This window comes from Trachurus japonicus, chromosome 9, assembly GCF_045865225.1.
Source record: "Trachurus japonicus isolate A0001 chromosome 9, Traja_1.0".
Classification (NCBI taxonomy): Eukaryota; Metazoa; Chordata; class Actinopteri; order Carangiformes; family Carangidae; genus Trachurus; species Trachurus japonicus.
The window spans coordinates 27,946,134-27,959,568 of NC_140915.1; the positions used below are offsets into that span (position 1 = coordinate 27,946,134).

At 42.5% G+C, this 13,435-nt stretch overlaps 1 protein-coding gene across 7 annotated transcripts in view; it reads right to left on the reverse strand.

Moving 5' to 3' along the window:
- Positions 1–13,435, reverse strand: part of mctp1a (multiple C2 domains, transmembrane 1a) — a 143,790-nt gene that overhangs the window by 23,021 nt on the left and 107,334 nt on the right. For all 7 annotated transcript variants that reach the window (XM_085787088.1, XM_085787089.1, XM_085787093.1 and 4 more), the window contains one exon: positions 2,372–2,428. In XM_085787088.1, coding sequence (XP_085643214.1) covers positions 2,372–2,428 — 57 coding nt within the window. The remainder of the gene's footprint in view (positions 1–2,371; positions 2,429–13,435) is intronic.

Below are 13,435 nucleotides of genomic sequence, written 5' to 3' on the forward strand. Positions count from 1 at the left end.
ACGTCTCCCCAACAATCTGTTAAGTCAAAACACATGTGGTGATCCAAGGCAAAAGGCCTGCAAGGGGTCCTCTTTGCAATGAAAAACAGGTGCTCTACTTTTTGGCCATGTAATACCCCATTTAGCCTCTGGAGCAACGGTTATCCAGCTAATAGCTGCCTTGTGGTGCACTGGGAAGAGCCGTGCACATGGCCGGAGTAAACATCTGGGACGGATTGTACATACTTGCAACATATGCTTCAAGTTCAATTAAAATGAGGCCTTGGCACATTTATTAATGTTTTTTCCCTCTCTTCTCTCTCTCTCTCTTGCTCTCTTCTTCCCTCTCTCCCCTATAGGCCTGTGCCATAAAAGAGGCCTCCTTTGACCCGTCCTTCATACTTACTCATACAATCTGCAGTTACCTCATATCCAATGTAAAATACCTCATATCCAATGTAAAAGGCAAATTTGTTAAGCCTTGAAACTCCATTTGTTCTGCACTTAACCAGGTTGACGCGAGAGTAGAGGGAAGAGAGAGAGAGAGAGAATATGTGTCAGAATGAAAGAGAAAAAATGCAGGGAAGGGGACGATTGAGGGAAGGGTAGAAGGAGAGTGGGAGGGTAGAGAGATGTAGGTGAAGAAAAAAGAAAATGCCCCCCTTTCAACTTCCCTACAGCTCAAATGAAATGCTAACAGTTGAGGGGAGCAATAGATCAAAATGTATGAAGCCAGAGTTGGTAAATTGTAGCCTTTGTGGCGGCTGTGCTATCCAGCATCCCAGCCCTGTGTGAGCACAGAGAGCAAGGCCTTCTTATGTGGAATAATCAGTTTGGCACCAAATCTGACGGAGGCCGCACAAGCTGCCGCTGCACCTCATTTCAATATGAAAGTCCAAAATGTATTTCATATAATCTGCAGCTTTTCAAATGCCTGTATTTTTATTTTCTCCCTGAGAGGAGGTAGGAAATACAGCGATGGAAGGCAGTCGTTGGAGAGAGAAAAAAAAAAAAAAGGTTCAAGGTTGCCTGGTGCATATCTTCAGTCAGTGCCCCCCTGTACATTTCAGCCTTGGAACTTCACAGCCGTGAAACTTTGCTTCTGCATCACTGTGGGAGAGGATGTAATGCTCACGTATCTTTGTGTGCTCATCGCCCCACTGGCTGCCTGGCTGACTGATTGCCTGACTGGCTGACTTACTAGTGGGATGACTATTTGACCATCTGCACTATAAATGTGTTATTTTATTTTAACCCCTTTGGTGCCTTCTTGCACTTATGACCCTTAAAATGGGTGAGGGTGTAGCGAGGTTGCAATTGCACAAGTAAATTCAGTATAGAGAATGTCCTCAGGCAAAATAATTTTCACATATCAAATTGCCTGGTCAAAGGCCTCTACAATTACCATTGCAAACAGCAATGGTAATTGTAGAGGCCTTTGACCAGACAATTTGTTTTGCTCCAAAAAGTTTACCAAACCAGGTCATGCAAATTACCACATCTTGGCCTACTAACCTTTATATTGCTGGAGTGCGGCTGTGAGGCATCAAGTATCAGCTCAAGTAATTTAAATTCCAGATTTTTAAGTCTAAGTGCTTTACAGTTTCCACATACTCCAGTTATGAACTTGTTTAACACTGCTTGAGTCTGATCAAACAAAAACATTTTTCGCCCTCCCCAAAATCCAGACAACACAGTCGGTGGATAAAGAGCTTTACCATTTCAGTTAACATTCCCAAGTGGAACATTGACAAGGTACTGTATCCTATCCAGTGGCATTTGCTTCAGTAGCTGTTACTCCAGTGTAAACGAGCAGAGGCAGTAAAGCAGCCACCTGTTGTTACCTGATAGTGTCTGGACAAGCCCAGATGCTGTTTTACTGGGACATAAAGGAGCAGTGAATGGACCTAAATAGCTAACTAAGCAGTTTATAAGGTGCATGATCTCAGGAAACTGAGGAACAATGTTACCAATGTAATTTTGACTATATGGAGGGAAAAATACGGATTGTGCACCAAATTGCATAAAAAGACCAAAGCAAACCCAGCCAGAAAGAAGAGAGGTGGAGGGACATGTTGAATGTGCACCAACAGAGAAAACTTTGCAAAAGGTTAAAAGGTTGTACAGTCTTTGTGTATATGTTTGCACCTCAGGCAGTGAGAGTAACCACACAGAGGAGGAGATGGGAGGGAAAGATGGAGTCATTTAGTTTGTCTGTTTGTGTTTCTGGTCTGTGAAGCGGTGTCAACCCTCCTGAGGCAGTGTGCCCATATATGTACGTGCATGTGTGTCCATGTATGTGTTGGGGTGCGCGTGTGTGTGTGTGTGTGAACATGTATGTGTGTGTACAGTATGTGTTTGTGTGTGCGCCCCTGACACAAGACATAATTACCTTGTCATCCTTGTCAAAGTCCTCGTCCTCGTCCTCCAGCAGGTCCTCCACTGCTTGCTGACAGTTGCAACAGAGAAAAGAGAAAAAGAGAAATAAAAATGTTTATGCAACAGCTATAGTAGAGATAAACATTAGATAACACAGGGTTAACGTCATCAGAAAAGCCAAAGAGGCATATTAAAGCTGATTGGATATGCTTAAGTTGGGCAAGAGTTTTTTAATGAGTATGAAAAGCAAGCAGCTAGATCAACCATTGGACTGGTGTGTGGTAAGATGTCATGAGCTTCAGAATGGTTTTGAATTAGAATTTAATTTTAGAAACATTCTGTTGTTCAAATGTGTTGACACTTCTGGAAATGTAAGCAAATGCTCTGGCTTTGAATTTCAACGGGCTGAGGATTAAAGTCTATTCATCCACTCAAATCACATTGCACAAAAGCATTCAAATCTTACACCATTCAGCAGGACGAGAGCACAACTCTTCTTCTGATTGTGCTCAGTCTTTTCTGACCTCTTTAACCTTTTGCACTCATCTCTAACCTCTACCTCACCATTTCTATACATTCATCTATCTACCGTCTCACATCCTCCCTCACAGAGTGATGCTCTCTGAGAGAAGAGAGAGGAAAAGCCTGCAGCACAGAGAGCAAGTCACAAAGAACAGCAACTATGTGCTTCAGTGGTCCACAACCGATGAAACAGGAGTTGTGTAGCTCTGAAGCCCCAAGATACCATGTATGATACATACTGTACTGTACAAGACAAAGAAAAAATGACACAATGCACACAATGTCGGAACCAAAAACACAAAGGCACATATGGATATACTGTATTCTGTAGATGTTAACAACTGTAAATACAAGTTGTAGCCTTTTATAGTTAGTGGCATGACACACACATTATGGAGGCAGCCTAGACTTCTATCTCTAATGTGAACGCAAGCAAAAAAAACCAAAAACAAATATATTGTCATGTAGAAATTCCTGCCCCAATAGTATCAGCTGGGATGACTGTAGTTGGACAATGTATATCTGATCACTGTTTAGTGATATAGTAGAAGAAGAAGAAGAAAAAGAAAAAGAAGACAACACTTTGTTTAAATAGCACATTTCCAGCCAGAGGCAACTCAATGTGCTTCACAGCCAAAGTATAAATGAAAAAAGCAAAGCAAATACAGAAGTATAACATAAATAAGCAAAGTAATGTATTGTACAGTTACTGTATACAAATAATAATATTAATAAGAATAATATATATATATATATCTTTTTAGGACTGGATTTGAAAGTACTGAGAGTTGAGGCGCTTCTGGTGTTATATGGGAGGGAATCCCATTTTGGGAGGCATGGTAACTGAATGCTGATTCACCAGATTTTGATCTGATCCAAGGGAGGACAAGGAGACCACTGAATGACCATCTGAGATTTTTTGGATTGAGCAGAGCTGTGACGCAATTTGGAGTGGAACCATTTTAATGCTTCAATTAAATTAATTTTAAAATCAATTCTTGCCTGAATGTGGAGCCATTACAGGCACTTAAGGACAAGTGTGATATGGGTGTATTTTTTGGACCTGGTCAGAATGAGTGCGGCATGTTCTGGATGAGTTACAGGCGGTAAACAGGCTATTGCAGTAGTATGTGCAGTACTTGTGTAAGTTGTGATGTTCATGTGTAGTGTGATGTTGCCAAAGTGGAAACCCACAGATCACGTCTGCAGCCTATCCACCCTCTTTCTGTCAATCATACATCAAAGATACAAGGTCATATTGTTATTCCCAATTTACATAAACAAACACCCATATCATAAGCCTTACGGCTGTCAACCTCAGCATTCATCTGCTGCCATTGTTGTATTGCGTTACCAGCCCCAACCCCCAAACCCCTGAAAACCTTTGCCCAGGCTCAACATCACCACAACCCCCTAACCACCTCCAGAACAGCACAAACTAGTTTGGAGAAATCCAAAAATCATTACTTAACAAGACAATAGCTTTTGTCCTTTTTGTTTTTCATTGGAATAAGGGGGGAAACTATGTGGCGGCTGACATAAGCCTCTTATGTAAATTCAGCTTCCCACACAAACAAAGAGGAGTTCAGAACAGCAGAGTTGAGAGGGTAGAGTCAATACTGTGTGTGTGTGTGTGTTTGTGCGTGTGTTCTATCAATAGCTCAGAGTCACCAGGGCAAAGTGTTGTGCATGTATGCATGGCGCTCTTCGTTTTAACTGTCTGACTGTACAGCAACTGGTTATTCCCAGTTCACTTAGACTCCATCACTGTCTAGACAAATAAGCTTGACTGTTCGCAGTTCACAATCTCTTTATTGATACAGAATACATTTACTACTATACTAAACAAATACCAGAGAGGGAATTGTTGTGCTCAGCTGAGGGAAAAGATGTAGACGTGATACTGTAAAACGAAAGCCTTCTGGCATCTCTGAACAAATGGACTATAACTGTTTATAAAGTCATCATGGTTCCTCCCAAATCCTTTCACCCATGCCAAAATACAAACATAATGGATTCCTCCACACAGAGGCTTTAGTAGAGTATGCCTGGCACACGCTCCAAACTTTAAACAAAGGGAATGAGCATGAGCTAGCTGGAGAAGCATGACCTAGAGAGACAGAGAGAATGATAGAGTCGTTTGTCTGCCTCTGCTCTCCGCTCTGCTCTCTCCCTTCTATCGCCTCTGGTTACAGAGAGAAGTCATGTTTCCTGCAATGAGACACAGTGTAAAATTAATAAATAAAAAGACATGGAACATGTCATCTGCCCTGAAGATTGCCACGGCTAAATGCGTGCACTGAAGCTACTGTCTCAGTAACGGAGGATATAAATTACCTCAGTGCAGCCGATGAATTCCAAACATCTCTCTTTCTTTCTCTCTCTCTACCTCTCTCGCTATTTGCCTCAGTCTTTCTCTCTTTCTAAGACCTGTTTGGTGTATGATATCATTTGTCTGCTTATCCCCCCATTATCATGTTGTTTGAATTACTATCATTACAGAACGGCAGCATCAAAGCCTTGCTGTCGACAGGATCGTGTAAGAGCTCACATTGCCTGCAGAGCTGCTCCAGTCAATTCAATATCTACTGAGGTGGGGATTAACATATTCAGACCTATTCAAATAATACAGGGATGATGCAGGCTACTCTTACAGATTACACTGTGCCCCATAAATACATACAAAGATGGTGATAATATAAAATACACACAAAGAATATAAGTGACTACAATGACATTGAGAGTTCAAACGGCCGTGAAAGTAGAAATGCATCTGTTTGGCCTTAGTTTCTGTCACACAGGCTCACATCTAACTCAGCAGGGTACATCACTCTATTGCTGTTCATGAAGGACAAGTTGATGTGTATTAAGATTAAGTGGCAAAAATAATAGTGTACTATACTCTTGACAAGCTTACTACTCTGCATGGGGAGGTTTTGTGTAAGTGAACGGCCTAATCTTTGATGGCACTACAGTCAAAACAAAAGGGCACAGAGGTGGCGTGGGTGCCTCTTGTTTCGTTGGCTGGAGTTCTTCAGTGCATCCTTGCAAGACTATTGTTTTGTGATTTGGTGACTGATACTTAGGAGCCACAAACCTACAAGTGGAACACTTGAAAGCAACACCATGTCATGAAATTTACATTCAGCCTCACAGAGACAGATCTGTCACAACCATTTACTGTTACTCTGTGCCATGGTGCTGGCTAGTCTGTTTGGACTGAATTTGGAAAAAGTCTGACACACAATATCCAGCATGTTTGGATCTGAGGTTTTCCTGTGTGAGTGAGCCCTTGAGGCACTGGACTGAGATGTGATAAACAAGTTGTTAGAGAGGTAAAGGGACTAGCAAAGAAAGGGTTTTCATTATACATTTACAATAGCCTTTTGATTCCCAAGATGACAACTTGATCTCATCATTTTGCTTTATATGGATAGCTTCTTTCACCCCATCAGTGGCACAACAGCACCTCCAGTGCCGTTTCAAGGACAGTGAGTTTACAGGACAGGACTTAAAACAAGGAGCACTTTGAAGGTGTTCAGTGTCTTGAGACACAGTATCATCAATTTAATACTGGCCAATTGTGACTCCTGTGTGGTTTTACTGGCCTTACTTACTTAACTCAAAGAAAACTCTGAGTCTGATGTTGAGGGATTAGCAGTCCCATGGACCATGGAGAAAACAGTCCTTTTAAGTGATCCAAATTGAGAGTCACAGTAAATTCTAATCTGAGAGTACAGGCAAGGATACACTTGATTTGAAAATATCAAAATACATATATGAAAAAAATCAAATCCAAAAGAAATAAGAAGTCAAAATAAAATTATAGCTGCTGCGCACCAATGGTCGGGGCCGGGCAATTTTAGGCAAAATAAGGCAATTTGAAAGTGAAAGTTCCAAAGCTGTAGCACATGTATGGTTGATTTGTTATGAATTTTCAAAGTTTTGAAATTTAGAGGCAAGCTGTAACGCCACCATGAGGACAATTGTCTTGTGTTTCCAATTGAGGACATCTAGCATTTTGATGTGTCATCCAAATCACCCTTGCTGGGGATTGAGCTCACAACCTCTGACACCAAGACTCAGGTAGTTACCGGCCAGGCAGAAGTTGTCAAGGCAGATTTCAAAAATTGTTAAAATGTCAGAAATACTGTTACCTAAACAAAAATCTGATAATACATAAATCTTGACAGCATGGGAATGTTGGTGATTTGTTTTTAACGATAAGTGTTTTGCATCATAAGAGAAAATCTGATGTTTAAAAATGCCACTCTTACATTGACTGCAGTTGTTCCTATGAGAGCAGAATTCAAAATGTTCTCAAAAATTCAGTTTTTAAAAATAAAATTCTGATATTTGCGAAACTTCATCAACCACAACTCCAAAATATTGTCAATTTTTTTCAGGAAGATTGAAAATGTATTTAATAAGAATTGGATGGCATATGTTTACAGTACTGTTTACAGTCAAACGTTTTCATGCACTGTAGGCTCAATTTCTGATAAATCAAAAATGATTGGATCGTTTGTGTAGGACAGTCTGGAGATGCTCTCTAGGAAGTTTGGTGTCAATTGAGCAAAAATTGTGGGAGGAGATAGGTTCAATAAGTTTTACAGTTCCTGAAAAACACGGAGTGATGGACTTCATAATGTAATGAGTTAAGTGGACAAAAGTTTCAGCAGTATTGGGGCTACATATTGGTGAAAGTTGCAAAACTGTAGCATGTACCATTGCTTTGGTAAGAATTTAAGACGTTTTTTAATTTAAACGCAATTGTGCCCCACCCCCAGGAGGAATATTGACATGTCCTTGGAGTTGAGTAAATCTGGCATGGGACTGGACATTCGTGTAAAGTTTTTTTCATTTTTTGCACATGGGAAGTAGGATTTCCTTGGAAGAAGAAGAAGAGGAAGAAGAAGAGGAAGAACATTGAGGAAAACAATAGGGTCCTGGGCTGCCCGGCCCCTAATTATCAAAACATTATTCATATAACCAGGATGGAGACATACATTAAAGTTTAAACCTAATATGACGGGGATAAAAACTACAGTCTGAGTGGATGGATGAATAGAGCCTGTCTGAATCAACGATATAAGTGTACACACAAACTCACATCCACACTCCACAGAGGTAAAGTAAAAATCTACTACCTGAACTAGTCTAGTAGCCACATTATTTTCACCCTTCCTGTGAAATACCTCTATACTCGCTCCACTCCCTCCCTGGCTGGGCTGAGTTCCACTATCTCCCCGCCTAACCTTCCCAATGACAGCCGCAGGGGGAATTGACGCCGAGGCAGACATCCCGGCGAACATGAAGATATACTTTCTCCTCCTTTTTTCTCCCATTCCTCTATCCCTCCCTCCCTCCATCCTCCTGCTGCTCTTCCTCTTTGATACGTGAGGGGGTTTTAACCTCTCCAGCTGCTGAGGTTTGGCCAACTGGCTGGCTGGGGGATCTCAAGGCCCTACTTTGTATGCACTGTCCATGAGTGTGTGTGTATGTATGTGTGTGTGTGTCTGCGCGTCTACATATTGCCTACACCACAGTTTCTGCAGACTGGGGGAGGGCTGTGTGTCTGATAAGAGCTGCTGGCTGAGCCTGGCTGACCCACACAGGCCCTTCACAAGCTGTCAGAGCCGTGGCCCTCAGAGGGGGGCCCTTCCATCTGCACTGCCCCAGCCAGGGCTCACCCAGCAGGGGGCTAGATAGGGGTGAGGCCAGGGTGCTACCGGAGCTGCAGGCGGGGGGTGCGGGGTGAGAGGGGGTGGCTCCATATTCTTGAAAGCAACATCCAATCTGTGAGCATCGGCGAAGCTGGAGTTACAGGATAATAATATAAGCATCGCTAACATAATTTGCTCACTGCTTATTTGCTGACAAATCAGCCAGTGTGTTTAGTCAGAGATTCAGCAGCTATTCAGAGGAAATGACAATTTCAGGCATTGTTGAGATATTCAGTAAATACAGTAAATCCTGCCATACAATGTTTGTCCTTCTCAGACATTTGATACTGTTTCGTCTTATTGTTTTTTATACTCAGCTGTGGCAAAAAGCAGTACAGACTTGATGTGCACTCTATTGCACACAAACTCACGCACATCAGTAGGCCTAAGCTCAAAGTTTAAGCTGAAGAACTCGCAAACAGCTACAGCAGGTATACTGTATAGACAAAACAACAACAAGCACCGAGGCAGACACCCGGCGCTGCTGACGTTGTTAGCAAAGAGCACAGACAGTTACAAAGGTTCAGTGTGATGAAGGGAGATAGACAAATGGAGGGAAAGGAAGCGAAAGAGAGACAACATGATGAAAAGGGAGGCTGGGAGGATTCCGCAGTGGCATTCCTGATGCTCCCGATGCTCTCGTCCCGCTTCAAACTATGCCCGTCGCCTGTCTTTCTGCCTGCCAGCCTGCCATCCAATCTGGCAGTTTAGCAGAGACAGAGAGACAGCGAGAGGAGCAGAGAGGAGCAAAGATGAGCGCGGTGATGCCGGGGCGGCACGAGGGAAATCAGCGGGGCACAGGCGCTCCCAGTTAAAAGTGACATGACCTTTTGATTTTGTCACCTGTCACCAACTGCCATGTCTGACTCTGCACCGAGGAGTGCCTGCCATCCACCGCTGCTTTCTCTCTGTCGCTCCGTCGTCTGAATGCTTCTCTGTCTTTTTCTGTCTCCTGCTCCCACTCCCATCTCTTTTCTCGTTTCTCCTTTTCTTTCCAGAGTTGCAGTTTTATGGGGGGAAAAGTGGAGGTGTGACTTTCTGGAGGAGTTGAGGTATAATAGGCAGCCTTTCCTCTTTTCCCTCCAACTTTCCTAATATTTACTCTTCTCTACCTGTGTTGTGTGTGTCTCTTAATGAGGGCAGATGTCACGGCACGGCAGAGTGTGTTTAGAGATGCAGGGAAGTTTTTTGAGATGCAAAATCAGGGAGAAAATAGAAAAGATAAAATTGGCAATGAATACAATACTCAAATAAAATCAGACATTATTACTGTCTTGGAAATAAACCAGACTCTCTTTACACTAATGAACAATATATTGCTGCAATGCTGAGTGTTTCACAGTCAGGAAAGTAAAGATTAAACTAGTACTAGTACAAGCAGAACTACATGGATTCAAGTAAATACAAAATGACAAAATCAGTTGAAAACCATAGTCAATTATTTTATTTTCAAGGGTGACTTGGCTCCATTAGGGAGATTAAACTCTATATTTGTTTTTATGGAAATGCTCAAACTTAGAATGTAGAGTGGGTTGAAAGCAGTCAGCTCTATATCGCCGTAGGAGGCATGTCTGTAAGTGTGAAGTATCTTCAGGCCATTAAGGTCTTCTCTTCTGTAATGGGTTGGCAGATCCAGTGGGTGAATCTATGTAATGGTCTGAAGTATGGGATAAAGAGGATGGTCCTCTAGTGTGACGAGGCCTAATTGCCCATCATCCTGTGGTAGAAAGAGACATCACCATGTTTCGTGTTTGCCCTCTACGACAGCCTGCACTGAAATTAACACCTTCATAACATCTGGTAAGCGCCTTTCTGGGCCAACAGAACAGCAACGAAAGATTTCTACTGGGATGTGTCCCCGCTCGTTAATCTCAGTGCAGATCATATACACTCATGCAAGCAGGCGCTCACATTGCTATGAAAAAAGATACACATGCACACACACGCGCCCTGTAGCCTTTTTCTCTTGCAGCAGAGCTGCCTGTCCTCTGATTGACCGAGCCCAGCCTACTGGCAGCTTCCTTTGCAACAGGCTTGGGATGGATCTAAGACCCAAACTGTTCCAGGTTTCAAAACAAGATAGAGATGGAGAGATGTTAATATCATTATAATGCTCCTCCACCTCCCATCAACAGGAGGACTCCACACAGATGCAGAGAACCAGGATGAGCCTTCCTTGAGAGTACATTATCAGCTTTCAATGTCAGAGGAAAAGCAGTCCCATCCTCTGCATATTTTCAAAAGCACAAGAGGTCAACTTCTTTGCTTGTTTGTTTCATTGAGCATGTTACAGCATTGCACACAGGTCAGCTAACAGTGTTGAGGAGTCAGGGTTCACGGGTCAGAGTGCTACATGATAAGAGAGGAGGTCGGTGACCTTGCTGGTGCGTCGCCTCCTTTAATCGCTGTTCTGAGGTCGCCCCAACTGCTTAGCAGGTACCGGTCAAGGTTGGGGCGAGGGTAAGGAGCTCTGATCCAGGATCTGTTTGCAAAGCAGCATGTAACCACACAACAGTCAGTGACCCTGAGTGGTGAATTACAGCATGTAGAGAATACTGCGTTTGTTTATTTGCTATAGACGGGGCTATGGACTGTGGTTGTGGTATAAAATCGGAGAAGGATCCCCACATTGAACCCATCAGACGAAGCAAGGTCCTTCACTTCATTAGGAAGTCTATACTCAAGTGCATACTTTTTTTGTTTTCTCTCTTTCTCCCCACAGCCTATCTGTCTCTCTCTTCCTTTCAGAGTGAGTTCAGCAGAGATTCCTTTGGCATTACCCTCACCCCAGACTGCTGGAAAACCACAGCGCTCCGGATGCTGACCCTTGCTCAGCTCTGCACAATGCTTTAATTTGGTGTGTTGTTTAAAGTAATTAGAAAGCCTCTTTCCCTTGTTTTCTTTTCTATTCTTTTCTGCTCACTGCCAAGTGTGAGAGGGAAACAGTGAGTCGTCCGTGACTTCAGCTTGATAAAGACTCGGAAGAGGAATCCAGGGGACTGAGAGAGGAAGCAAAGATACTGTAAGCTCTTGCTGTACACACTTCCCCCCATACTGCTGCAGATTGGGAAACTCTGTCTGAAAACAAACAGGGACAGGACACATGGGATACTTGTGTCTGGATGTATATTAGTATTAGAGGGTGTGTGTACTGCATTTACAAACATAAATGTCTTAAAATAATGAATGCTTTCACCATTCTACATTACTTTCACTGCGTGGAAATAAAATTTGACATAATATCACGACTGAAGGAGGCAGAGAGTTGATGATGGAGGGAGAGAGAGAGGGTTCATCACGTTCATGGATCTTGAAGCAGTAAGACTTCAACGCAGAGACAAGCGAGACGATGATTGTCAGAGAATCGTCTTTGTGTCACCCGTGCTGCTCTGTACTGTTCAGCACAACTGTCACCGCGGCATGAAAAGGAGCATTAATGGTGCTGATCTTTGACAATTAATCCTACATGCATCGGATATAGTGCTGAAAAGAATGCCCGCTACATTCATGTGGAAGTATGCTCTTCTATGCAGACATATACTGTACCAATGCACACATACAGTATATTTTTCACACAGACAACTTTTATATCTCAGTGTATTTTATCACAAATGAGAGTACCACACATACACACAAGCACCTGCAGTGACTCACGCGAAAGGATGTGTGTGTGTGAGGTTGGTTGTGTCTCAATTATAACCTTGGAAATAAAAAAGGACATAGAAGACTACATCACCGTCACCACACAATAAACAATATTCAGTATTCAAACACCTGTACATTTACTTTTAGTACATATACACTTGTGCTATCTGATTCTCTTGCACAGTGTGTTTGCCTCCGACTATCTCACCACCAGCTCACACCAGCTTCTCCACAGTGCTTCCATGAGCCACGTAAAAGACTGTGAAAAGTACGCAGCACACTCACTTAAAGCCACTGCTGAATGTGCTCATTTTAGACAGTGGAGACATTTAATTGAAAGACGGTCACATGTGATACTGTGAAGCCGGGCTGGTTCTAATGGCTAAAACACTTTCCTGACATTAGTGATCTCTTCAGTCCAGTGTCTCGAGCAGACACACTCAAACCACACCTTGAAGATGATGACATTGAAGCAACCTTTAAAAGAAATCCTTTAATTATAACAGAGTCAGTTGAAAACATGCTGTCCAGGATTCCTGGACTCAATGTGGAAGTGCACATCAATCAAAATCAGACTGATGTGATTCTACTACGACAGTGTCAACTATCAAAAACAATGAAACTTAAGATCCTATAACAGTGAAAGTGTCCATACATCCCCTTGTCTCTAACCACAGGACAACTTTGTGCAACTGAGCAGAACTGTATTTTCATACAAAAAAGCACTTGCCATACAAGTATCAATAGTATCAACGTGTCTTAATGTTCCAACCAATTCCTGAGGTACTTGAGACACAATAGTCCCTTTCAAGAAGGAAAGGAAAGCAGTTCTGCATGAAGTGGGAGTTATACTGACTTGTATGTGAAGTGAGTGGCACATTATGCGAATATGTAACCTCTGTTGCTTCATTTTAATTAAGAAGTGCACAGTAAAAGAATATCATTAGGTCTAAACAAATACAAGCAGCAGGTACTGGGACAAATCATCATGCCGGGTTCTAGCTTATGGCTCGTGTGATATTTTTTTGTCAAGCAATGTCGCCATCTACAGGCGAGGAAAAGTGCCCCATGAAATTTAAGTCGGTGTCTTTCATAAATCAGGAGTTTTAGTTTGTCTGTGAAACTCATTGTAATTTCTATCCCTCAATTCAATGTACAAACCACAATTTACTAACCTAACCACC